General features: G+C 36.4%; 1 protein-coding gene across 1 annotated transcript; it reads left to right on the top strand.

Moving 5' to 3' along the window:
- Positions 1 to 442: 442 nt before the first annotated feature.
- Positions 443 to 23,770, top strand: RGS13 (regulator of G protein signaling 13). The gene is made up of 5 exons (XM_072638605.1): positions 443 to 488; positions 3,550 to 3,618; positions 11,065 to 11,126; positions 17,633 to 17,799; positions 22,008 to 23,770. The coding sequence occupies exons 2-5, from the start codon at positions 3,554 to 3,556 to the stop codon at positions 22,191 to 22,193; spliced, it is 480 nt and encodes a 159-aa protein (XP_072494706.1). The 5' UTR covers positions 443 to 488; positions 3,550 to 3,553; the 3' UTR covers positions 22,194 to 23,770.
- Positions 23,771 to 27,934: the final 4,164 nt, after the last annotated feature.

Below are 27,934 nucleotides of genomic sequence, written 5' to 3'. Positions count from 1 at the left end.
GACTAGTGTAAAGCTTATGATTCTGAAATGGAATCTTTGAACCATTGGTCCTTATGTGGTCAATCTGACAAAATCACCATATCTGACAGAATATGTAATATTCTATACCTGTAGACCCCCCCCCCTTTTCTTCTGAAGAGGGAGGTATGTTCAATCATTTTGCTCTCCCTTTCAGGACCAAGATTAGTCATTAAAACTAACCCACCTGTATCATAGCTGTATACAGCTTGCTGACAATTTGCTCTAAATGATGGTATGTCAAACAAGCTCTCAACACAATGGCATGTTTATGAAAACTTGATCTTACTACATTTGCCAGGTGGCTCTTTTTCATCTTTCCATATGAGTTATTTTCTCATTTCTTGCAGAGGATGATATATCTTATTATTTTTTATGAAAATAAATTCCCTTTAAAGAATCTCTTTCTCTCTCTCTCTTTGCAGGATTGGGGGTACTGGAAGTGCTTTGGAATTAATCATTTTCTAAAGGTAGGGGCCTCAGTAACTGACTAGCCAAATATTAGTCAATGACAAGTCTCATCCATCAATCTGACTTCCTTAAAGGACCCTTATCTACCATAAAATTAGAAGAACTGAACCAGTGGAGAAACAGAAAAAAATTGTCTCCCTTCCTCCATGAAGTCTTCAGGGATCAGTTCAGTTTATGGTGATAACTCAATCTCCATTCTTTTAACACTTATCTATACCTTCCATTTAGCATTTGCATGCATTTTGCATTATTTATTTTATTAGATAGCTTCCTCCTCCCCTAATAGCTCCTTGAGAACAAAGACTCTGTCTGATGCCTCCATATCCCTAGCATTTTCTAGAATCATAGAATTTGAGAGTTTGGAAGTATTTGTCCAGGTTGTACATACAACATAACCAGCACATGACCTTCTGCCCTCTGCTTGAAGACCTCCAATCACCATTTTAGACAGCCTCTTCCACTTGGGGATAGCTCTAAATGTCAGGAAGTTATTCTTCTTTTCCTGAAATCAAATCTGAATTTGCTTCTTTACAGCTTCCAGTGGGTGGTCTTCCTTTGGTCCTCTAAGACTAGAGAGAATAAGATGAATTCCTCCTCCATGTCATTCCTTCAAAATCTCGATTACAATCATCTCTTCTATTCTTCAAATTAAATATGCTCAGTTCCTTCAATGGACTCATCATCCTTACTTCCCTCCTCTGAACACTCTACAATTTATCAACATCCTTGACATATGGCACAGAGAAGGGAACATGATACTCCAGATTAGGTTACTTCCCTTTTCCTGGAAGCTATGCCCTCTTAAACGCAACACAAGCTAGCATTTGGTTCTTTGTTGTTTGGTTTTTTTTCCTGCAATATCACACTGTTAACTCATATTGAGCTTTCAGTGTGCTGTCACCTCGAGATCTTTTAAAGAACAATGGACATGTATCCATGCTTTCATCATCTTATATGAAATTGATTTTTTGTACTCCACTACAAGCTTTTACATTTATTTCTGTTGAATTTCATCATATACAACCTAGTGCTAACCTGTCAAGATCCCCTGGATCTTAACTGTCAACTACTCATAGTTAGCCTACTCAGTCTTACTTCATCTCCAAATTTGCCTTTACCTTTAAAGAATTATCAAAAATGTCAAACTATACATTTCATCACAAATCCCTGGGGTATTACTTCTGCCACCACTGACACTGAACCATTAATGATAACTCTTTGAATCCAGCCATCAAACTAATCATGAATCCCTATGGTTATGCTGTCATCTCACATATCTCTGTGTCTTATCTACAAGAATAGTATGTGACACTTTATTAAAAAAATACTTTGCTCCAATTCATATAAGCTGTATCCACAGCATTCCTCTCATCTATTAGCTTAGTAATCCTGTGGGGGAAAGAAAGGGGAAATGAGGTTAGCTTGAGATGACCTCTTCTTGATTAGGTGACCCTGGCTCTTTGTAACATATGTGTCCCTTTCTTGGTCCAGACAGTTCAGTAAACATCTCTTTAACAATCCATTCTAGAATTTTCCCAGGAATCAAAATCAAGCTCCCTATAGTTTAATTCTGTTCTCTTAATGTTTTTGGAAAAACTTTCCAATTTTGCTTCTCCATTCTTGTTTTCCATTATGTCCTGTTTTCCTTGACCTTGCCACTCAACAGTCACATCTGCCAGTTGTTTCCCAACCCAAGAATGCACTTCATTGGCTATTCTTAATAGATACATACACACACATGTATGCACAGAATTCATGACAATGTCACTGAGAATCTGATTGAAAACAAAATCAAAAATCTGAAAAAGACTAATGTGGAATTATAAGAATTAAAAATATATTTCTGGGAATAAAATCATCTTTTTTTTTCTTTGTGAACTAAATGACAGTCTTGAAACACTAGAAATATAGTTCAACCATAGGTATGTCGTCTTTATTAAAATTAAGATTTTATTACAAATTCCCATTAAAATACCTTTGCATTCCCTAAAAAAGAAGTTTCCATTTTTATTGGATTAATTCTAAATATGTGTGTGTTCATCCTTTGCTGCCAAAGAAGACCATGCCATCAGAGAAATAATGACATGACTTGCACTTGACTTTGTTTGGAGTGAGGGAGGGCTATGCAGGTCACCAGCCTCACTTCTCCTCCAGAGTCACCTGAATCCAGTGACCCGATATTCATCAGGATGACTGGAGATGACCCAGGATGAGACAAGTGGGGTTAAGTGACTTGCCCAAGGTCACACAGCTAGTAAGTGTCAAGTGTCTAAGGTGAGATTTGAACTCAGGTCCTCCTGACTCCTGCACTGGTGCTCTATGCACTATACCACCTAGCTGCCCCCAATTCTAAATATAATTTGTAGTTCAATATGGGTAAAAGTTCTGCTTTATTTTGTACTACATTTGGTCTTATGTTAAGCAACATTTAAGACAAAGTGAAGCTTGTCTAGAAGAGATTGATCAGCATAGTAAAGGGTCTGAAAACCATGTCATGGGCAGAATGAATGAAGGAACAGGGGTTGTTTAGCCTAAAGAAGAGGATGCGTGACATAGTAACTATATTCAAATATCTGAAGGGCCATCTTATGAATGATAGATATGATATTTTATACAGATCCGGAGTTTAGGTCTGGGACTCATAGAAAGAGGTGGAAAAGGGGAAAGGAGGATTTTAATATGAAAACGAAAGGCTGTACAAAAATAGAATTGGCTGTCTTGTGAATTAGTGACCTCTCTATCAATGGAAATATTCAAAAAGGAGTCAGATGATGTTCCACTAACCTGAAAGTGATTTTATAGCAGATCACTTCCTTCTCATGGGGCAGATTCGAATCTGTGTCCTCTATGGTCCCTTTCAATTCCTAAATTCTGTAGTTCTAGAAATATTTGTTAGAGGTCAGTTCTTATAACTCTATCTTGTCCTTCAATTGCACTCTACTACTTCAAGATATGACCTTTTTTAAGTATTTATAATTTCTGGATTTTCAAAAATAACTCAAAATACTTAATCATTCAAAAATTCCTGCTTTGTGTTAAATTATTCTTTTATTTCTTTAGAAAAATGAGCACAAGAGTTTGCTGGCTCTGTAAGAGAGGAAGAAAGACATCCAATGGAATCTCTTCAGAGTAAGTGGAACAAATTCTATGATCATTATAAAAACAGATTTACAATGGTTGATATACATTTATTTATGCAGGCATTATTTTAATTATAAACAAGCTGTTCAACCAAAAGAAGAAATAAAAAAGAAATTAATTACAAGTCCTATTAAAAGAACACTTTGGGAGATTCTGGTAACATGGTGTCTATCTGCTAAGATTCAGCTTTATCACATAATGTCCTCAAATGACAAAACAGTGTTTTCATCATTACTTACTTTTATTTTTAAAAAATTTGGTGAGAGAGAAAGGAAGGAGCACTGTAAGAGTATAAATTGTTCCTTAACATTCACAAACCTTATTTTTTTAAATTTCAATCAGTCAATGGTAGTCTTTTGTCTAAATTCTATAGTTGGTAAACTTTGTTATCCCAAGTTCCTCTATTCTAATTCTAAGTTGGTCTTACACAGAGAAAAAGTATCTGTTTTTTTCTTTTCTTATTTTATACGTGTTTATATTTCTTAAAATTAAGCAATAATAACAAAAAAGAAAAGAAAGTATCTCTCTACTTGTGTGATATGAGGGACACTGAAAGCCCCTAAATGTTCCCCCTTCCAAGCTAGCCTTAAGATTTTTTTGAATCTCACTGTTAGGGTCAATGTTTTGACTTAAATGCTGTGTCTCTAGGAGCCTTTGCCTGGAAAAGATAAGCTATTTTTAAGAAACTTAAACTATTGTTCAACCATTAACATAGATAGATATATTAGATTAGCTAGCCTTAAAGGTCATCATTCATTTTTCAGACATTTACTAGCAAAGGAAAAGAACTTAGAGGTTGCTGATATTCCCCTGAGTCTCTGTCCCAAGTGAATTCCTGAGGCCATGTGGTCTAAAAGTATAATGGAAAGAAAACTGAACTCAGAGTGCAGAGAGAGAAACCTGGGCTTTAATCCTACCAACTGATACTTTCCAGGTGGGGTAGCTAGGTGGTGCAGTGGATAGAGCACCAGTGCAACAGTCAGGAGGACCTGAGTTCAAATCTCACCTCAGACACTTGACACTCACTAGCTGTGTGACCTTGGGCAACTCACTTAACCCCAATTGCCTCATCCTTGGTCATCTCTAGTCATCCTGATGAATATCAAGTCACTGAATTCAGATGGCTCTGGAGAAGAAGTGAGGCTGGTGACCTGCACAGCCCTCTCTCACTCAAAAATAAAGTCAAGTGCAAGTCATGTCATTATTTCTCTGATGGCATGGTCTTCTTCGGCAACAAAGGATAAACACACACACACTTGCCAGGTGTATGACCACAGATGAGGTATTTAAACTGTCAGCCTCAGTTTCCTCATCCATAAAATGGTGCCAGTGCCCATCATCATATCTACTTCACAGAGCTGTTGCAAAGATCAAATGAGACAATATAAACATGAAGCATTATGTAAATGCCAATGCTTATTGTTTCTAGTAAGGATGTCTAGAATCTAGAAACAACTTTCTGCTTTTTGTGCTCCTCTATACTTATAAATGCCCTATTATCACTCAGGTTCATGCTTCCTCATGGTGACTGAGAGTACAAAGTACATTTAGTGACTTTTAATGGATACCAAAGTAGACGGCCAGAAGACAGTTTAATTGGATTTGGAGTCAGGATGAACTAAGTTTAAATCCTGCCTCTAATCCTTAGTTAGAAATGTGACTCTGGGCAAGTAACTTAACCTCTCAATCTCAATTTCTCCAACTGTAAAATGGAGAAAATAGTAACATCTACCTCCTAGAGTTGTTGTGAGGAAAAATAATGAGATAGTATTTATAAAGCACTTTGCAAGCCTTCAAGCATTTTAAAAAAACAAACTTATTTTTATTAGTTATTATTTATGATGGCCGTTTGTGTAATCACAATGCTTCTGTTTTGTTTTGTTTTTTTTTTCACACAGGGTTAGTAAGATAGTAAATCAAAGTAATGCTGTAGATATATTTTACCTAGATTTCAGAAAAAGCATTTTAAAAAATGTCTTGTTTCATGAATATGGTTAATACATTAAGATTAGGAATAGATGATAGTACAATAAGGTGGATATTGAATTGGTAGAATGGAAAGGAAGGTAAAAAGCATTTATTAAGTGCCCACTGTGTCAGGCACTGTGCTAAGCCCCTTACAAGATTATCTAGGACATAGACAGTGTTATTTTCCCTGTTTTACAATTTAGGAAACCAAGACATCAATTAAGTAATTTGCCCAAAGTCACATAGCTAGCAAACGTCTGAAGCCGTATTTGAACTCTGGTCTTTCAGACTCCACAACTAGCAATCTATTCACCATACTGCCTAGCAGTCGCTAATCAAAAAAATAAATAAATGGCGATAATTATAGCACCTAACTCCCAGGGTTTTTATGAGGATCAAATATTATAATACATGTAAAGTACTTTGTAAATCTTAAAATGATATATAAATTGGATTGTAAGCTTCTAGAGGGCAGAAATTGTCTTTTGCCTTTTTTTTATCTCCAGCCCTTAGCAGAGTGCCTCACACATAGTAGGGTGCCTCACACATAGTAAGGTCTTAATAAATATTTATTGATTGATTAGTTAAAATGCTGTTACTATTATAAGGCACATTTGTACTGGAGGATGTGACCAGGGGGAGTGTTGAAACCAAAGTACAGTTTTTGGAGTACTTCCTAAGAAAATCAGCTGAGGGCTATGATCACTCTGTGACAGTTGTTCACTATGAATGAATGACAGTTGGTCCCTATGGGGACAGTTATAGGGCCTTCTCTAAGCAGCATAAAACCACAGAACACACGACTGGTGGAAAACTCTGAACAAACTCTACCACTTTGATTAGGGTTAATCTTGACATGAAACGTAGTCTTTCTCTGCAGAAGCTGACATGTCTTGTAGGCATAAGAGTTTCTCTTATCAGAGCACTCAAGGGGAGTGACTTGACCTAAATTAACAGGATAGATTTAAAACTGGTCCAAGTGATGGTACAAGGTATGGACTGATCAGGTTAAGTGTGAAATCCACAATGTCCTTGCACTTTCCTGTCTCCAATAGAGGGGGAGAGTTATTTTTGGGTTACTGTACTTCAGGTCCTAATATGAGAAGAAGAATGAGTCAGACACCATTTCATGGAAATGTTTTTGAAACCAATCTAAACAGCAGTACTCTGTTAAGCCTCGGTAATGATGCAAACAGATAATCTGAACCTGGCAAGGTCCATCTGAATTTTTAGAGAGACATTTGACCTTTTCAGGACTCCAGATTATTTTTTTTTATCTCCATATCATACCTTAATGTTCACCCTTTGACAAATTTTCCTTCTAGGTATCAAATATCAGCCATTACTGGTGGCTCTTCCTGGTACTCTTACATACTAAATTAACTAAGATAGGGGTGATCCACTGGACATCCTGTTCCTGTCTAGAAATTTATTTTCCTCATGTCTATGTCTAATTTCAAAAACCAGGTTGAAGACGACAGATCTGAAAATAGATCAATTGTCAGTTATACAGCTATAATAACATACAAGCGTTACAAATGATATACAATTATATAAATAACATAAATAATCAAGTATATCAATGCATTATAATCATTATTAGGGTCAAAGTCTAATGGTTCAAGTCATGCTAGGGTCTGTTTGACCCTAGGCAAGATATTCAAATCTCTCAATACCTCCAGGCAACTCAAAAAGTTCAAAAGTGTGGATAGCTCTGCATGGGTACATGAGATTTTAGAACAGTCCAAGACCTTGAGGATCATTTGACCCAACTTCCCCATTTTACAGATGAAGGAAATAAAGCCCAGAAAAATCGAATAACTTGTTCAAGGTCACATGGGTCATTGGTGGCAGAGCTACAACTAGACCTTCATGATCTTCCTATTCCTTCCTTCCTATTCATATCACCTTCATAGCCCTATTTCAAAGAAATTGTCTAGATACATACATACATACCCTGGAGAGCACATAAGAAACCTGCCAACTCCTCCAGGGTATCCGGACCAACGTCATCACAGCAAAGTTGTCAAAGTCTCAAAAAGGAATTCTAATGGCTTCTTTGATTGTTTATTTTTCTTGCTTGGCTGGCTGAGAACTCATTTCCCTTAGAGTATTCAGTGGAAAGAAAATTGAAGGGGAAAATATTTATGAGAATAGTTTACATATTACTTTTTCTATTTCATAAACATTCATTTCTATAAATGAATATGCTAATAACATATATTACTAATACATTCCATGATGCAAATTCCCTAAAGATGTTTCTAGGTATTTATAAAGAGCATAATTGTTAGCTATTATTATTATTAAGCAACACTCTTTAAAGATTTACAATGAATAAAAAGTACATTTTTTTACCAATATTTTAAGATCACATCTCCCTTTCTGAGATTTCATATCCTTAACCAATGTTCTAGCAAAGTTTCATGCAATGTAGAGTATCTCTACAGAGATTCTATTTTTCCTTACTCAATTAAAGCAATGCAAGCTTGGGCCTAAGAAGAATTATAAAGAATTTGCCTTCAGTGTTCCTAGTCTACACATTCTATGAGCCTTCTCCACTAGATGGCACTGCCCAAATTCCTTCAGGTACCCAGTGCCCTATTGCTTTGTCACAACCTTCACCCCCTCCCCAATCAAAATGGAAAGGATCTGATGGTGGTCATTTACACCTTGATTTCGTTTCAAGCACACTCTAAAAGATAACCTTTGCTTCTGGGTATTTCTAGTTTCCTTTATCTCCATTATAGAATTGTTGAATGAATGACTATCTCCCATTTGATGACTTCAGTAGTAATAATTGTTTACAAATGGTTTGCAACCATCTTACAAATATCTCATTTAATCCTCACAACAACCCTAGATACTATTGTTATCTGCGTTATGGGATTGAGAAAACTGAGGCATACAGAGGTTAAGTGACTTTCCCAGGATCACAAAGATAATGTTAATGCCTAAGGTAGGATTCAAACTCAAGTCTTCTTAACTCTATATCCAATATGCTCTATACTGCACCACTTATCATTAAATAGGGAAGAGATATATTTCAGGAGGCAGGGAGGACATCTTGTTAATCAAGCAACTCTATGAAATGTCAGGGCTAGGAATCTAATCCGGTTCTCCTGATTCTGAGTTCTGTGTTCTCTCCACTATACTACCTGCCTCCTTTGAGGAAGGGTCAGACTAGATGACCTCCAATGTCCCTTCTATCTTTAATGTTCATCAAGTCTATTGGCCAAACTAAAGGTGAACTTATTTTAATGTTTACTAGTTTTGTTGTTGTTGGGTTGTGTTTGTCCTTTGTTCTCAAAGAGGACCATGACATAAAGATGATGACATGACTTGCAGTTGACTTTGATTTGAGTGAGGGAGGGCTATACAAGGTCACCAACCTCACTTTTTTCTCCTAAGCCATCTGGGTCCAATGGCTTGATATTCATTAGGATGACTGGAGATGGCCCAGGTTGCAATGTGAGACCTTGACCCTATCAGGCTAAGGTCTTATCACATTCTCACTTTGAGTGAAATAAACCCAATAAATAGGCTTCTTTAAGTAGTTACTCAAGGGGTGGCCCCTTTAATCAAAAAATAAAACTGGGAGAGGAAGGCTTTTAGGGTCCCTGAAAAAAAGAGAAACAATTACTGTTTAGTAATTACATGTTTACTATTTTTACAATTTACAGAAGTGAGAGGAAAGAGGAAGTTATAGGAAACAATTTCCCATCAATGCCTCTGCTTCCTTAGAGAGAGCAAAAGGTTAAAAGTTGGGTTTGGGCTTTGATTGATTGAATGGACTACTTGATCTGGGAAGTCCCTTCCAACATGGAACATGGTCATCTAATAGCAAAAAATAGTTAGCAGGAACTCTGATGCCAACTCCAACCAATTGTCTTACAAGTGAATATTGCTCATAAAAACAAATGGAAAAGCAACTCAGGGCATGTTCTGTCGACAATGAAGCTACAAAATTATTTTGGATAGGAAATCATGGCAGGATGCATTATAATGAGAAAGAGCTAAGTGGTAGAGATGAGAGTATTGAATATAAGACTTACTAACTGTGCGACATTGGGCAAGTCACTTAGTTTCTCTCTTCCTCACTTTCCTCATTTGTAAAATAGGGATAATAATACCACCTACCTCCCCGTATGGTTGTAAGGATAAAATGAGATGTTTGTAAAGTGCTTTGCAAGCCTTAAAATACTATATGAATGCTAGCTGTTACTGTTATTATTATTGATAGAAAAAGATTATCATTAATAACAATAGATATAGATGATCTATTGTTATTACTGTTGTTTTAATGAAGTAGCATGAAATTAATGCATTTGTCATTTGGATGGGGATTGCAATTAATCCAAGATTACAAAGCAGTAGAAGACAGGGCTCTTTGCCACTTTCTCATTCTGTGACATTGGGCAAATCACTCCATTTCAACAACCATGAAAGTGGAATAACAATGATTACAAAATATATTTTACAAAGTTTGCCTGAGGATCAAGTGGAATAGTGATGTAAAACTCTTTATAGTCTTAAAGCATTATGGAAATGTGAATATTTACTATCATAACTGAGGCAGCTGGGGGTAGAGTAAGTGGATATAGCAAGGGGCCTGGAGTAAGGAAAAGCTGAGTTCTGCTCTTACCTCTGATTCTTTCTAGCACTATAAACCTAAATAAAAAAAAGTCACTGAATCTCTCACAGCCTCAGTTTCCTTATCTGTGAAAGTGTCATAATGATAACAGAGAGGTGATGCAGTAGATAGAACACTGGACCTGGAGTCAGGAAGACCTGAGTTCAAATATAATTTCAAACTCACACACACACATACACACACACACACACACACACACACACACACACACACACACACACACACCACTTAGTAGCTGCGTGACGCTGAGCAAGTCACTTAACTTATGTCTGCCTCAGTATTTCCAACTACAAAATGGGAATATTAACAATATCTACCTTCCAGGTTTGTTATGAGGATAAAATGAGATGATATATATAAAGTGCTAGGTACAATACCTGGACATAACAGGCACTATATAAATACTTATTCCTTTCTCATTCCTCCCCTCCTCATCCATCTTTCAGGGTTGTTTTGAGGGTCATATGGGATAGCTTAGATAAACAGTCTTATAAACCTTAAAGGGCTACATAAATTCTAGCTAGCTATATTAATATTCCTATACATTTTATCATATTCCTATAATATAGCAGGATGTAACAATTCAATTTACTTGGCCTTAGATTTTATTAAACTATAAATTCATGATATAGAGAGCACCAAATTATCTAAAATGGAAAAGGAGTCATCGAAGAGAGCCCCTTTCCAAAGGATACTCATAGTCCTATGTTGTTTCATTTAATACACATTTCCAAGGCTTAATCATTGTGGTTTTATTCAGAAAGTCTTACAAAATCAGCCAGGGCATTCAATTGCTTTGTTTCTTTCCAAAGCCTCACTCTGGAAGAAGTGTTCCAGTGGGCCGAGTCTTTTGAAAAACTGATGACAACAAAATGTAAGTACTTTATAGTTATGCTATGATAGAGTTACCTATCATCTCCATATTTTACAGTAAGAATATATGTGTATATATTACATCATAATATGTAATACAATATAAATTAGTCACCAACCTCCACCTGTTAAAGTAGACATATATTTTATACATCTGTTCATTCTCTCTCTCTCTCCCTCCCTCCCTCTCCCTCTCTCTCTCTCTCTCTCTCTCTCTATCTCTCTCTCTCTCTCTCTCTCTCTCTCTCTCTCTCTCTCTCTCTCTCTCTCTTTCTGTATATATATATATATATATAAATATATATATGCACACATATATATTTTTCACAGGGGAAGGTTGGTGATTAATTTAGTTCTCTTTTCCCATAGTTTTCAGATGACACTCTCCAAGTGTTAAAAAAGAAAAAGAAAAAAGAAAAAAATGTGCAAAAACCCCAAAACAGTTTTCCATGTCAACCATTACTATTTCCTCTGGTGTTAATTAACATTAGTCATCAAGAATACTTAGTATTCACATGAGTATATGTGCACAATTCCCTGGAAGAAGATGCATATATAGTACCACTTACTGCAAGGCATTACCATCCCTTTCTAAATTTAGAATGAGACACACACAAAAAGGATTCTAGCAATTTACAAGTATCTTTGAAAAAAAATGATCACTTTTGTAATTTAGCCCTGGCTTTATGAAGAAACTCCCCATCCCCATCCTAAATATATGTCTATAATTTTATCTGGCTCAGATAGCAATCTAATATCTCATAAATGTTCTCTCTGCACATGCTAGCATTGGAAGGGGAAGACAGTAGTGAAAGAGATAAAAACAAAATCAAAGCAGGAAATGAGAAACAAAGATGACATTTTGACCACATATGTTCACAGTTCCTGAGGTCAGGGAAGAGGATGCAGAGTAAAGGAAGCTGCTGAGACAAAACCAGGGATCAAAAAACAAGAAATCCTCATGGCTTTAACGAAGATGAAAGTTGTTATGGATAGTAAGAAAGAAAGAAGAATGGTGAAGAATATGTTAGATTATCAGAGAGAGAATTCTTGAAGCCAAACCTTAAATGTATAATGCTTCAGTCTTACTCCAATGAGCTGTTGCCATCTGGAGGCAATCCCTGCTTCATGTGCATGAGCTCTCCAAGAATAAGCTAGTGGAACACCATGCTACAAAGACCAGGAGCTTGGTCCCAAAGCCAGCCTTTATTCCAGCTTTCTGCTGTTCAATCTAGAGAAGAAAAGAGATTATCATCCGGAATAGACTGGCCATTAGGCGTGATGGACTCTTTGGCCATGATAACCCAGGACAATAAAATTTACTAATCACTTCACTTTATATGGTTTCATTTTAACCTTACAATATCCCTGTGAGGAAGGAAAGGCAGAATAGGGGAGTGAAGGATACACTCAATCGGGAATGAGGAAGGAAGGGAAATTCTGCCTCAAGTGTTGATTGTCTGTGTGACCTGTGGAAGATCACTTAACTTTCCTCAGCCTCAGTTATCTCGTTTGTAAAATGGGCATAATAATAGTTTGTACAACACAGGATGATTGTGAAGATCAAATGAGACAACATAGATAATGCAGTTTGCAAACCTTAAAAATCTGGTATTGCAGCTGTTCAGTCATTTTTCAAACATGTTCAATTCTTCATGACCCATTTGGGGTTTTCTTGGCAAAGACACTGAAGTGGTTTCCCATTTTTCTCTCCAGCTCATTTTACAGATAAGGAAACTGAGGCAAACAGGGTTAAATGACTGGCTATGGGTCACACAGCTAGGGTTTGAGACCAGATTTGAACTCAGCTTCCTAATTCTAGGATCAGCACCCTATTCACTCTGCTCCTTAACTGCCTGTTAAAGCTCTGTAGTGTATAAATATGGGCTATGTCCATTTCACCAATGAGAAAAGTTAAATTCAGAGGACTGAGCAACATATGGAAAATAACACAACTAAGAAACTGATAGAGCAGGCTCTCTCTATTACATCATGACTCTCCTTTCAAAATAAGGATCAGTTCTAGGGGAAAGGATATGGTTCAGTATTCCCAGAAAAGAGAATTCAAACAATTTGCTATGAGTAAGAAATGAAAGAATTATAAATATTAAGGATATCAGTGCCTGCCTATGATTCACTGTGGTCTTCATTCAAAGGTAAAACCAAAAATGTTCAGAAAGTACCTTGCTTGCTCTGTAACCACAAAGAGCTGAGAAAGAGAGTTCTGGCTTGGACTAGGAATAAAATATGCAAAGGAGGAACCCAATGATGCAAGAAAACACTCAAGGAATGAGAATTATATTAAGCAGAGTTAAACTGAATTCAACAAATAATCTGTATATCTATAAATTTCTTCCCTTTATAATATAATATATATTATTATGTTATATTACATTACATTTATGTTACATTACATTATAATATATATTACATTATATATTATATCATATCATATCATATCATATTATATATTCCAAAGGATTCCTAACCTTTTTTGTGTCATGGACCCCTTTGGCAATCTGGATACTCTATCTCAGGACAAAAAATAATGCATTAAAAAATACACAGAATAACAAAGGAAACCAATTGTACTGAAATACAATTATCAAAATTTTTTGCAAAAGGTTAGTGAGTTCCATAATAAGAACCCCTAAAAATAGATAGTGGATGCTAGAGTCAAAAAGACCTAGGTTGAAGCCCCAGTTCTGACTTTCATTGACTATGCAATGCCTGGTAAGTTAATTAACCTCTTAGCGACCGAATCTAATCTCCAAATTATGTTATCGAAAGGTTGCCATCTGAATTGACAGAGGCAATTTCTTCCATGGTAGTTCTCTATACTGCTGGGGAAAATAAAGAAAAAAAGTGAAATAATTCCCATCCTCAGCTAACAATATATGCATTTGAGGGTTTTTCTTCATTTTTATAATATAGTATTTTAAATAGCTAAGAATATCTAGGAAATTAACTCCCTAAAAGCAACCATTTTGTTTTCATAAGCTTATTAAGGTCAGGGGTTGATTTGTAATTATATTTCAAGCCTGTAGGATAATGCCTTGGGGACATAGTCACTGCCAATAGAATTTTGTTGAGTTGAATTAGGAAATTTATTCATTTAAGGTATCACCATCAGTGAGTTTTTGCTATTGCTTTTCTGAACTAAGCTCTTCTGGCAAATTACAGATTTTTGGCTGGGTGAACCAGACTTGACTGAGATTACATGGAGGTAGCTCTAAAGGAATAGTCCCCATCTAGGCAGAGTAAACTAGAAGATGTTGTGAATAAATATACAAAAAGAAACTTGACTGTTTAATTAGGTCTGGATTATAGTTGTCAAGGATGATTATGGATCTATAGGATGGAATGCCTTGTGTGGAAAACACACCAAAGAGCAGTTTGGCAGGAACATAGAGAACATGCAGAAGGGCAATGAGTAATAAATCTGGAAAAGTATAGTAGAATCAGATTTTTTAAAAAAACAGCCTTAAATACCAAGTGAAGGAGTTCATATTTTAGCCTTGAAGCAAAAGGTAGTCATGGAAGCTTTTTGATTAGGGGGAATGAGATATTCAGAACTCTATTTGGGGAATTAAGGCAATATAGATTACCAAAATGCTCTGTTGTGATGCTGAGGTTTCTAAATAAAGACCTACCTTGCCCAATATCATTAAAAACATTATAATCACACCCAATGTTAAGTCCTGAGAATCTTACTGTAGCCTCTTTAGACTCCTCACCTAGTCTGGTCTCTTGCTTTACCCTCCCCACCCTGCCATCTCAGTCCTCCACCCCAGTTGCTCGGATTCTATTAGTCAGCTTCTAGCTTGATGGCCACCTATAACTGTATTACACAACCAGGTTTTCATGGAACTAATTAATGACATTCTGCCTGTAGGATAAAGAGCAGGTTCCTAGAACTGGTAATTCAATAAACCACAAAGGATAAATAAATTCAATCCTTACTGGCCAAGAAACCAGTCTAGAAGGTGAGATGCTGTAGGCCAGAACTATCACAGCATGACAAATTCAATATCCTAGAAGAAGATGGGGCAGCAAGGTGACACAGTGGGTAGAGCACCATGCCTGGAGTCTGAGTTCAAATCCAGCCTCAAATACTTAGTAGCTGTGTGACCCTGGGTAAATTACTTAATCCTGTTTGCCTCAGCTTCCTCATCTATAAAATGAACTGGAGGAAAAAAAATGCAAACTACTACAGTATCTTTCCAAGAAAATCCCAAATGGGGTCACAAAGAATTGGACACAACTGAAATGACTGAACAACAAAGAAAAGAAGAAACCAAAGAAATTTATCACACAAATTTCAGAAAGGGAAACCATGACAAAATGTAGATTCATTAGAGAAAGAAGCCTGGAAACTATTTTTAAAATATCTTATTAGAAGTTCTGAAAAGAAGAAAAAAGTGTAACAAGAATTGAAAGGATTAGGTATTTGAAAAGTCCCATCACACCAGTAACTGGCCAAGTCAAAGAGATCATTATAGAAAATAAAATTTAGTCCAAGTAAAGAAAACTTGGAAGCCCATAAAGTGTGACAAGGTTTGGTATCAGCCAGGAAAAAGGCAGGTCAAAAGTAATTTTCAGGAGCAAGATGCAAGGGGCTCTAAAAATAGGTTCTTCAAGTGCAACCAAAGGAGTAAACCCCAATGTGGCTAGATGTGGCCCTCAGTGACTTGAGAGCAGAGCTCATCCTTAGTAATGAAGAGGGGACAGTTAACATGATAAAAAATTCTTCTCCTTGGTCTTTACCCAGAAGACTATTAGGATGAGCGCCACTTTCAAATTTTACCCAGAATTGATCAGGTTAGAAATAACAGTTCAGAGGGTGATCAGTTATCTGAATGTTCTAACTGATTGAGTAAAATGTAGGATCATAGCATCCCTGATTTCCTTTAAAGCATAGTTCAGATGTCATATACTACCAAAGGCTTTTTCTAAGCTTCCCAATTCCCTGTGCTATCTCTCACAAAATTACTAGGCAGGATGGTTGGGCAGTAGAGTTGGACTCAGGAAGACCTGTGTTCAAATCTTGCCTCAGACTCTTTCAAGCTGTGTGACCCTGTGTGACACTTAAACTTTTCTAACCTCAATTTCCCTATCACCAAAAGTGGGTTAATAATAACACCTAGTTCACAGGGGATCAAAGTTTTGTGGTAAATAATTATCTGTATTTATGTTGTTTTCTCTACGAATATCTATGGAAGGTCCTTAAGGGCACAGATGGGAGGAATGCTTCATTTTTCTGTTTTTAATGGGGGTTGAGTGAATGCGGAGACGACTTGAGATCTCAGCTACCACCAGGAAGGTGTTAGGGAGTTGCTTCCAACAAGGTTGTAATGATGAGTGAAGAGAGAACCTTGGTGACACAGACTGTGGAGCACGTGTGGATATTCCATAACTGGTTCTGGTCAACTAACCATGTGTTTGACTATGGAAGCATTCAAAAACGACCTGTCAGATTCAACTACTGTCTCTTTACCTCATTCGTACCTAGGAGATCTCATTGACTCCTTCACTCATAGCGTCCAGTGAAAGGAGTGAAGTTTCCAACCTTGGAAGTTTTGAAAGTGAGCTATAAGAATACAGAAGTCAGAGCCAGATCTGCTACATTGCACTTCAGGATTCCAGGACATCCTGAGGGTTTTCTCTTTTCTACTGCCATCAGCTTGAGCCCCCACATGCTGCTTCCCCTGACCCTCATTATTAAGGAGCCAGTGATTCTTGCTCACCAGCTTTTTCTGGTTCCAAAGATAATAGTCTCTCTATCTTTGACCAAATTAAATCCCTGATCTATTAATTTATGCCCAGATTAACACCTGAAACCTGATTTGTCACTGTGTGCTTGGGGTCCTTAATAGCTTGTTTTGCAGCTGATCTGGACACCCTAAACACTAACCTACACTTTATGTTATACCTTATTCAATTCAATTCAACAGACAATTATGAATGTAATGGGCCAAAGGTGGGGAACCTGCAACCTCAAGGCCACTTGTGACCTTCTAGGTCCTTAGATGCAGACTGAGTCCAAGTTTTATAGAATAAATCTTTTATTAAAGGGATTTGTTCTGTAAAGCTTTGATTCAGTCAAAGAACCACATTTAAGCACCTAAAAGGACCCTAGGACAAAGGGAAAGGTGGAGAGCAGTAGGGAAGGCTGCAAACTAGGAAAGAGAAAAACTCAGTGCTCTGAATATTCATTGCTTGTGCTGTTGTACTCTGACTCTTGCTCCTACTCCTGGCTCCCCAAGATCTGGCCTAACCCAAGACCTAAAGCTTGTTTACAAGACATGTAAAATATATTTGGGATGTCTCAGATGAAAGGACCTATATGAATAATAACCACATTAATTTGTATTTCAAAACTATAAATCTATCATTTTTCTTGAGTTTCAGAACTTTGATTCAGACTTTTAATTCAATTCTTACTCAATATTTTTCAGTTGTGTTTCTTAATGTTGGACCATGAAAAAAATTATCAATTATTTTTAGATGGTCCAGCAATCTACACAGCATACTTAAAAATGGAACACAGTGATGAGAATATGAAATTCTGGATGGCATGTGAAACATACAAAAAAACTGCATCACGATTTAACAGGATCTTTAAGGCCAAGAAGCTTTATAAGACCTACATTCAACCTCAGTCCCCTAGAGAGGTAAATATCTTACTTTGTAATAATAACTATTCAAATGATTATAAGAGTATATATTTACATCTCTAAAAAGGAAAGATGGTAGATAGAGACTCTTCTGAAGTGATTGAACCTTCTCCCCCTACATTTTAAGGAAACGAGATAAACCTGTAAATACTATAGGAATGAACTTAAGCTATGACAAATAATAGATTTATTTGATTAATTTTATTTCCTAAGATACCCTTTGGATACAGTATAGCAAGGGGGGAAAAGCACCTGAAAATCAAGAGACCTGGATGCTGCTCTATCATTAATTAGCTATATGCATTTGATTTAAGAGGGGAGGGGGGAACTTCATGACAGTTAGAACTATCCAGAAATTGGAAATGGGTTACCTGGGTAGATAATAAGTTGTCTTTTGGAGATATTCAAACAAAACCTAGATACATTTTAGAGAGGATTCTTTTTCAGATTGACATGTAGAGAGCCACTGAGGTCTCTTCCATTTCTGGAGTTCCTTAATTCTTTGACATCAGGTCTCTAAGTATATTTCACCATCTGCAAAATGAAGAGATAAATAATGTTTCACAACTCATTGATGGGAATTTTGTGAGAGTGAAATGAGGATGTGAATGTGGAAATACTTTTCAAAAGTATGTAGCTCTCTACATATACAGACGTCAGCTAGCATTGTATCATTCTAATACTGAAACCCCTCAAAATGATTACATCAACTGTAATTAATGTCATGATTTTACTGTGAAGTACAAGGCTATTTATGCTGACACATTATATTTTAAATTTATACTAAAAACACTTATTAATTATGTACTATATTCAGAGTTTCCTGCTAGATGTAGTTAGCAATACAAAATGCAAATAAGATACAGGCATGTATTTATAGAACTTACACTTTGGTGGATGGATGTGACAACCACAAAAATATTCAAGGGAAAATAGTATGTGATAGGTGTGTTAGAGAGATGTGAACAAATTAATAACATAACATAGCTTTGTGAAGATGGGGGATGTGACCAGATTTATGCATAAGAAATATGTGTAATTTGGCAGAAGTATAAAAGATGGATTGGATAGGGAGCAAGTAGAGTCAGGAAATCCTGTTAATAGGCTATTACAATAGTACAAGTAAGTGACAGTGAAAGCCTGCATAAAGATGGTAGCAGTGGTAATAGAATAAGGGAATAATTCATAAGATGTGGAAGACAGAATTAATGGGACTTAAAAATAATTGAAAATGAGAGGTAAGACTCAGGAATGGGTCAATGACAATGTCAGGATTTTGAATATGGGTAATAATGTGGATGGTAGTGTCACAGATTAAAAAGTAAAGTCATAGCTTTAAGAGAAAGGTTATAAGCAATTTTTGAAACATTGAGTTTAAATGTGGGAGAAGGGATGGGTGATGTCTAGAGAGCAGCATGGTAGGCCTTGTGCAAGCTATACATTCTCACCAGGCAGAAGCCCAGGGCCTCAGGACAGAAGCTGAAGTGCTGGTCAGTGTCCAGGAAGCAGCAAGGAATGGAGTAAGCATAGAAGATGGCTCAAGAATAAGAGACTGAAAATGGAATTCCAGGTATGAGAAACAGAGAGGGTGATTTTGGCTACACTATAGAGTATAGGTAGGGGAATAAAGTATAATGAGGCAGGAAATTTAGGTTGGAGGCAAGTTGTGAGGGATTTGAAAAGCCAAATGGAGGAGGAGTTTACATTTTATTCTAGAGATGATGTTGGATATTAAAATTAATAATTGGATAAGAGCCTAAAGGTTATTAAGTAAGGGAGTGACAAGAAAAATGCTTAAGAAAAATCCCTCTGGCCTGTGTATGGAGAATGGATCGGAGAAACAGCTGAGGCAGGGATACCAATTAGAAAGCTCCTACAATAGACCAAGCCAGAAGCAATGAGAGTAGATACTGAAATGGTACCTGGACGAGTAGAAAGAAGGAGACAGATGAGAAATGGAATGTATAGGCAGAAAAAGTAAGATTTGGCAATTGATCAGATATGAATGGGAGGAAAAGAGGGGAGAAAAATAAGATATTAATGTTATGAACCCAGAAGAGTAGAAGAATTGTGGACTTTGGGGGAAATATCATGTATCTTATTTTGGACCTGATTAGTTTAAATTGTTCTTAAATATCCAGTTTGAAATGTACAACAAGCAGTGGTTGATGTCCAAGAGATTGGGACTGGATATATAGATCTGTGAGTCACCTGCATAGAGATGCTCATGGGTGTTCAAGTCATCATGAGCAAAAGGAGGGAGGGAGAGAGGGAGAGACAGAGAGAAAAAGACAGAGACAAAGATAAATTGAGACAGAGACAAATAGTGGCAGAAACAGAGAGAGAGAGTTTAAGAGTAAAAATAGGAGAGAAGAGGGTCCAGGACAGAGCCTTGCATTATTCCTACAATTAGAGGCTATGATGTGGATGATCCAACAAAAGAGACTGAGAAGGAAAGGTCAGACCAGTAAGAGGAGAACCAGAAGACAGTACTGTCATGACAACCCAGAGAGGAGTATCCAGAAATAGAGAGTAGTCAAGAGTGTTAAAAAAGAGGTCAAACTGGCTAATAAAAGAGTATCATATTTGGGAAAGAGAGTTTTGAAGAAGCAACTAGATACATTAGAAGCAAACCAACTGAACGTGTTACCTCTAAATCCAAGAAAGGAAAGAGTTTCCATTTGGAAGGGTGAGTCAAAGATGGGAAATGCAAGGTTTCAAGGTGAATGAAGACAATTCATTGGATTTAGCTATTAGACTATATATAGAGACATTTCAGTAGATTAGTCAGGATGAGAACCAAATTATTAGAGCTTGAAATGAATTAGTCTTGATAAAGTAAACTGAGTCATTGGTATAGGCAACTTTTTACAGAAGTCTGGCAGAGACGGGAAGAAAGAATGACAGAGTGGTTGGAACTGAGGTCAGACCTAAAGATATAGATGTGGGAATTACCTAAATAGATGTGATCATTAAAACTATGGAAATGAATGAGAGATTGTCAAGGAAAATATAGAGAGAATGAATCCTAAGATAGAGGATTTTAACTCTTTAATTCAATTATCCAGAATTTTAATAACCTACTTTAACTGGGAGCTAGATTTTATAGATGGGAAAATTAAAGTTTTAAGAGAGGGAAGATGATCACACAGATGAGGTATGAGAACCTAGGTCCTCTGACTCTTGGTCCATGGCCCTTTAAAGTCTCATGCTGCCTCACTCACTACACAGTGGTAAAGACCCAAAGTGATAGTGGATTGAACTATCTAAATTGATAAATGTGGTAGAAAAAACAGCAAATTCTGACTTGAGGTGCATGGTCTGGAATCCAGCTTTGGTACTAGCCTTGGAAAGACCACTTCTGGGTCTTAGTTTTCTCATGTGCAAAAAGGGAAGGCTCAGACCAGATAATCTGCAACTATTCAAGCTATAAAACGACATCGTCCTGTGGCTTTGCCAGTTACCACACTTAAACCTACTGCCCGTCTGAAGTTAAAAATAACAAGTCATGAGGAAAATCTTAAAGTCACTACTCTCCATTCACATCTATTCTAGAAGAAATGACAAGGATGGGGATGGGACAGGGCAGCAAATGTAAAAGGATTCACAGGAGTCCAAGTGATGAAGACAGGATGTGGTACAAAAGTTCCTCTTGATGGTGGGTCAAGGGTTGAGAATAGAATATGGAAATTGTACCCCTCAACAGAACCCAACTTTGTTGACTAATACCCTAAAACCCTCATCTGGAAAATGCATGGTTCACTAAAGCCACTTCCTTAGTCCTTTTTTTCCCCACTTCTCATTCTCTTCTCAATTTGGGGCATATTCCTTGTAATGCGGATGTTTGCCAGCATTCAGAAAAAAAAAGAGCCTATTACAATCATTTCTATAGGATCTTTAATTTCCCCTTTCCTTCAAAGAATCCTTCATTTCAATGCTTCCCTATTTTTCACACCAAAGTTAACAAACCACTTCTTTTTATTTTTGCCTTAGCATCATGAATATTTTTTTCCAGTGTGGGCATGGATATTTATCAAAATCAGAAACTAAAAAATGTCTCTTGTAATTTTTTCTTGGTATCTAAGAAATGACACTAGTAAAAGATTGAGTGAAAAGATAGGAGAATCATACTGTAAAAGCTTAGAGTTTTCACTTACCAATGTTTGAGCATGTTCCATGAACCTACATGTCATTTAATTTTTCAGATTAACATTGACAGCCCTACCAGAGAAGCCATCATTAAGAACATTCAAGAACCTACCCAGAATTGCTTTGATGAAGCTCAAAAAATTGTGTACATGCACATGGAGAGAGATTCCTATCCGAGATTCCTAAGGTCAGAATTATACCAAAACCTCATCAAAAGCCTGCAGATAGATAGCCAAATCTGAGAAGCACCTTACCACTTCAAAAACTGAAGATGGTGTATAGAAAGCAGCTTCTGTGTTCTGTTAACACCCTCTATATAACAAAATAAGGAAACAGAGCAATGAATGGATTTATAGCTTCCAAATAGGCACTCTGCAAACTTTACAAATACAAGAGTAATCCAGTACAATTTGATTACCACACCAAAGGGATTATAACACCGAGCAAATCATGTACCTACCTCTCAGGGATGTTGTAAGGATAAAACACTTTGGAAACCTTGAAGTGCTATATAAATGCTAGCTAGCTCAATGTAAGCCTGATATAACAGTTTATATTTAAGCCAGATGTTAAGATTATTTCCACAACACCAACATTAAAGAGATTCCACTCAAGTGACCAAATCAAAGCTTTTCAAATTCACCCACTGATCATGCTCCTGGATCACGCATACCTTAGGACCTCAAAAGTTGTACTTAGATGAAGATTAGCTATATGGTAGATAATATACTGTAAAGAAAATGTTCTTGCTTAATAAATTTGCTTAATTGCATGGAATTATCAAGAATGTAATGAGATACTTCACAGTAGAAACCAAGTTAAAGCCTCAGTAACAATAACAAAGGTGTGGTCTTAAATTCTATGTTACTTGCATAGTATTTCATGTATGTGCTATTTTACATGCGTACTTTTTCATTGCTTTATAGCTTACTTAAACTTCAACCATTGATTCATTGCCTACATTTTAAAGCAATTACTGCGTGTACAAAGCTTACCATGTTTCCTGGTTACATAACAAATCGAGGGATTTCTTTTCCATTTGTACTTGAATATACTTCAAAAATGAAAAAGAACATTGTCCTATTTCTGGGATTTTTTACTCACAATATGAATGTATCAGGCCATACTCTGATACATGAGTCACTCTCTTACCTTGTTGACATGAATAGTGCCTCCCCCACTTCCTCCTGCCCCTAAACAGACTGTAGTTATTCACCCCAAGACTCATCCCATACAATTATTGCCCTGTCCTTCTGTGAAATATAGATAGGGAATTTATCCAATATGTTGATGGCCTTTCCCTAGTTCTTTTAGTATTCTGTGAATCACATTAGCCATTAAATAGATATATGGACCTACAGAGGCCATGAATTCACATTCTTCTCTGTTTATTTGAAAGAAGAAATAGGTTTTGCTTCTAATGACTAGAACAAATTAAGGTTTACATATTACACCAGCCAGAACATACATCACTGTTCCCCTAGTGCCAATCATACTAGAAGATGTGAGAAATATAGCACATCTATGTGAGATCACTTTCCTGGAACATTCACAGATATTAAACGAACACTTTGTCCAGCACTGTCTTTTTCCAAAGTCCAGTTCAAAAACCATTTATAATGCACCTGTGATGTATAAGGCACTAGGCTAGATAAAGGGCATAAAAAGATAAAGATTAGCCCTTTCCCTCCAGAAACTTCTGTTGTACCAGTGGGTGGCCATGATGTTTTTCAGCACAATCAGAATAACCTGCTGGTGGAGACCATTTTGTGGAGAAGATTTGTGACTTTTCTCAATTCATACCAGTAGTTTATTACACACAGTAAGCATATAATAAATGCATCTGAAATTGAAATTTATTCAGAGTCAATCTCATTGACGTCTACTAATAATGATTATTGGTATTTATGGAGAAATTCTGTGAAATGGGTGCTATCAGTATTATCATCCCCTGTTTAGAGACAAGTAATGTGAAACTCAGGGAGGTGCTGATTGGCCTTTAGTCACACAGCTGATATGTGGTGGGACCAGAATTTTGAACTCATGTTTTCTTGATTTCAGGCCCAGAAGGCTCTTTACTATATGACGCTCTCTTTCCATACTCCTGAGGATTTCATACTTTGAAAGAGAACATAAATATATATTATTTCTTTTTCTTCCTGGAATCAATTTTAAATATTCTTATTTCAATTTGTTTTCTAAAATGCTTCCCAGTGGCCTTGACACTACTAATAAGAAGTGAATCCTTCTCTCATTGCATAGGAGCATGTTAGTTTTTTTTAGGTCGTCAGGTCACATATCACTGACTGGTTCTTCCTTGAATATATTGAAAAAATCAATACGTGGAAAGGGTAATTCACTTTCAAATAGAAGTGAGCAACCTACTTTTTTTTAATTATCAAAATCAGATCCAGCATTTCTACTATGTATATTAAGGTTCATATTAACTAGTGTTTTGAATGAGTAATATTTTTCCTGCTTAAAATAAATAATAATAAACTACACTCATAATAGAAACCATAACACCTTATTTGCTAAACCGAACATACCCTAATCTGTACTCCTGAGACTAAGAATACCCAAGTAAAGAATATAAAATGAAATCACTCACTTAAAAAGTTTTGAGATATTTAGCCATGCAGAAACTCAGAACTGGAAAGACCTTCCCTTTGGAGACCATTAAGTACAACCCCTTATTTTAAAGATAAAGAAACTGAGGTACAGAGAAGTTAAGTGATTAGCCTAGGGTCACAGAACTATTAACTTACTGAGGCAAGATTTGAACTCAAATCACCATGGCTCCAAGTCCAGCCCTTTATCCACCATGCCACCTAGCTGCTGAGTAAGCCTATCAACTATTAGAAGTCAGTGTGCTGTAAAGGTACATTAGAAAGATAGTGTAGTACTTATTATATTTGACACCAGAGGACCATGGGTGTAGATCCTGGGCTCTGTTTCGTACTAGCTGTGTAATTTTAAATGAGTTATTTTTATTTCTCCAGGCCTCAGTTTCCTTATCCCCCAATGGGTCTAATAGTCCTTACACCAAAAGGCGGCCGATCGTAGGTCTTGTCCTCAACTTTGTTGCCCAGATCTGACTCACAGTTTTATCTGGTAACTCAGGGTTTTTTTTGCTTTATTTTTCAGTCCTTTCAGGGGCGAACTAGAGGACAGGGTCATGCTAACCAAACTAACAATATATTAACTCACAAGAGATTAGCCAGAATGATAATTCATCCCCTTATGATAAGAAACAATAATAAGAGCTAGCATTTAATAGTATTTTCAACTTTTCATAAATACTAACTCATTTTCTCCTCAGAACAAGTCTGGGAAGTAGGTGCTATTATTATTCCCATCTTATAGATAAGGAAACTGAAGCATATCAAGGTTCAAGTAACAACCAGGAACAAGCAGCTAGTATTTGAGGTGGGATTTGAATTCTGGTCTTCCTGACTCTAGGACTATCGATCATACCACCCAGGTGCTACTTCCAAAGGTGTTTGCCACCATCAGGCAGGGTGTTCAGAATTAAGTTGAAATTTAAGGCAGATTTCCTATAGATGACTTCTGCTGATGATACAGTATTTATTGAAAAAGCCTCAAAGTACTGAAAAGTCTCCTGAAGGAGCCTGGCAACCATTCAAAAGAGTTTGACCTCAATAACCTTATGGGTCTGTTAGAACCCATAGAGACTTCAGGGGAGAGGGAGGATCTAGGCCACAGGTTACAAAGTTTTACTCATTTTATCAATTGGATATAAAGAAGTTCTGGGGATGTTATTTGAAATACATTTGCTCAATTTTCCTCTGTCATTGCCAGAGAGTTTCAATGTGTGTGTGTGAGTGTGTGTGTGTGTGTGTGAGTGTATGTGTGTGTTTCACCTAGAGGAATATCATCTATCCCTTTATTTAACACTAAATTTTCTTTCAGTATTTTCTATAAACTGAGATTTTACATTTGGCTCTGGTAAGTTCTGTCAGGTTTAGAAAGCTTTTTATGTAGTATGCCACTCATGCCTTCTCCTAACATTTGCCAAAGTTGCCAGGATAACAGTTGCTAGAGGGAAGAGAATCTTGCCTGTTTAATGTCCTTTTTCAGCACTTCTCAGAGAACCATATTCAAATGGATAGAAAGGTAATCAATTCTTTGGATGCCAGTTACATGAAAATAAAAATGCTTAGAAGACTGAAATTTTAAAAATAAATATTCTCTTTGAAGGAGTACTAAAAATAGTCTTCTCATGTTTTATTTTAATGATTATCAAAACTATTACTCAATTCTAAAGAGGAATGGAAACATTTCTACTAAATTCAAAATCTCCATGAACCTATGCTGTCAATCATCAAAAATGACAGTTTAAAAATATAATCTTTTCACTTGAGAATTCAAAAGAATTAAAAAATAGGAAAAAATGTATTTCTAGTACACTTCTGAGTTGCAGACCAAGACTTTATAAGACAGTAGAATTTGTAAAGAAGGTCTCCCAATACTTTTGAGTGAATGTCTCTTACAAGAAAACATGGATGAAAATCATAGAAGATGAATAGGCATGTAGGAGTAGTGATCTGCATTTTTGGAAGAAATATCCACAGTGATGAGAACACAAAACCATTGATGTAAGAAAAGATTATGATTATTCTTTTTTTGCTTCAGCACAAAATTTAGTCAATTTTTGAAAACTTCCAGTCTCTATTTTCTAACATAAGAAATGAGATTGAAGTACTTTTAAATCTGTCAATTCCCCACCTATCTTCATTAAAAGATGTTTTCAAATTATGTAGGAGACTTTCCTTCTTTGAAAAATAAAAATGAAATGACATACCAAAAGGGGAAGTGTGGGAATATGCAGAAATGTATCCATGAACAATCTCTGAGCCATTTACAAACTTACCAAGCAAGTAGGAAAAATTTACCACACTGCGGTCCAAAATTTTATTAACACTACCTTGTCTCTACAATTAAACAAGCTATAAAGGAAGTCAATCTACTTAGCCTCTTTACTACTCACCTGGTCTAAACTCTTACCCTGAGCAGATGGCTCTTTGTGCTTCCGCTTATGAATAGTGTAGTATAAACTTTTCACTCTTACCTCTACGTTGTCTTTGCTTCATAAATACAACCCTATGGAGCTCACCTTACATCAAACAATGTCTTTGTAATTGACATGATGCCCTTTTCTTAAGTTGTATGTATCTATATACTTTGTCAACCAGTCAAAAAATTTTAGTAAGTATTTATTACATGCCAAGAACTGTGGTAAGCACTAGGGATGCCAAGGAAGTCAAAAACACAGTCCCTGACATCTATGAGCTTGTATTCTATAGGAGAAGACAATGTATAAATAACTGTGCATACCAGATTTAGAAAAGATTAGAACAGCATTCACTATTCACTGTCTTCTGTGACTAACTTGGAAAAGTGTTATCCACATACATGGCTGCTGGCCCAGGGGGGAATAGATATTTAGCCTATCAAATAGCCCTTACATTGCAATGTGCTGAATGGGAAGAAAATAGGGTGAGTAAAGAGTCATAGAAGAAAAATATTTTCAATATTAACAGATGAAATAGGCATGCAATTTTTTTCAAAAGTTTATAAGGGTGTCATCTATATTCATATGAATTTTGAAATGCTGAAAATATGATGAATTAAAGCAGCCAAGAGTAATTCATTAAACTCTATTTGGCAGTCAGAGATGTGAGTCTATTTAATAAATGAGTAATTGTAATTCCATATTCAAACTCTAGAAATAAAGGAAATATGGTTATATCAAGCATTTCTGGAGGCTTCAGGTTTCATCAGAGCGACTCATTCAACTCTGTCAGAACCACTCTGGAAGCAGGGGCTGTGTTTTTATTGGAGAGGATTTCTGGTCAAATAATTCTGATTGTTTTCCTACCCCTCATGTCACAATTAGGGAGCCAGACCATCATCATCTAGGAAACTGGAAAATACCTAGTCCAGAACAGATGATTTCAGA

This window comes from Notamacropus eugenii, chromosome 2, assembly GCF_028372415.1.
Source record: "Notamacropus eugenii isolate mMacEug1 chromosome 2, mMacEug1.pri_v2, whole genome shotgun sequence".
Taxonomy (NCBI): Eukaryota; Metazoa; Chordata; class Mammalia; order Diprotodontia; family Macropodidae; genus Notamacropus; species Notamacropus eugenii.
This window is presented reverse-complemented; position numbering and strand designations above follow the sequence as displayed.

Excerpts from the sequence above, each read along its gene's own strand:
- RGS13 (XM_072638605.1), top strand. The coding sequence starts at position 3,554 with ATGAGCACAAGAGTTTGCTGGCTCTGTAAGAGAGGAAGAAAGACATCC. Across the intron at positions 3,619-11,064 it reads TCCAATGGAATCTCTTCAGA|CCTCACTCTGGAAGAAGTGT; the intron begins GTAAGTGGAACA and ends TTCTTTCCAAAG. Across the intron at positions 17,800-22,007 it reads AACCTCAGTCCCCTAGAGAG|ATTAACATTGACAGCCCTAC; the intron begins GTAAATATCTTA and ends TTAATTTTTCAG.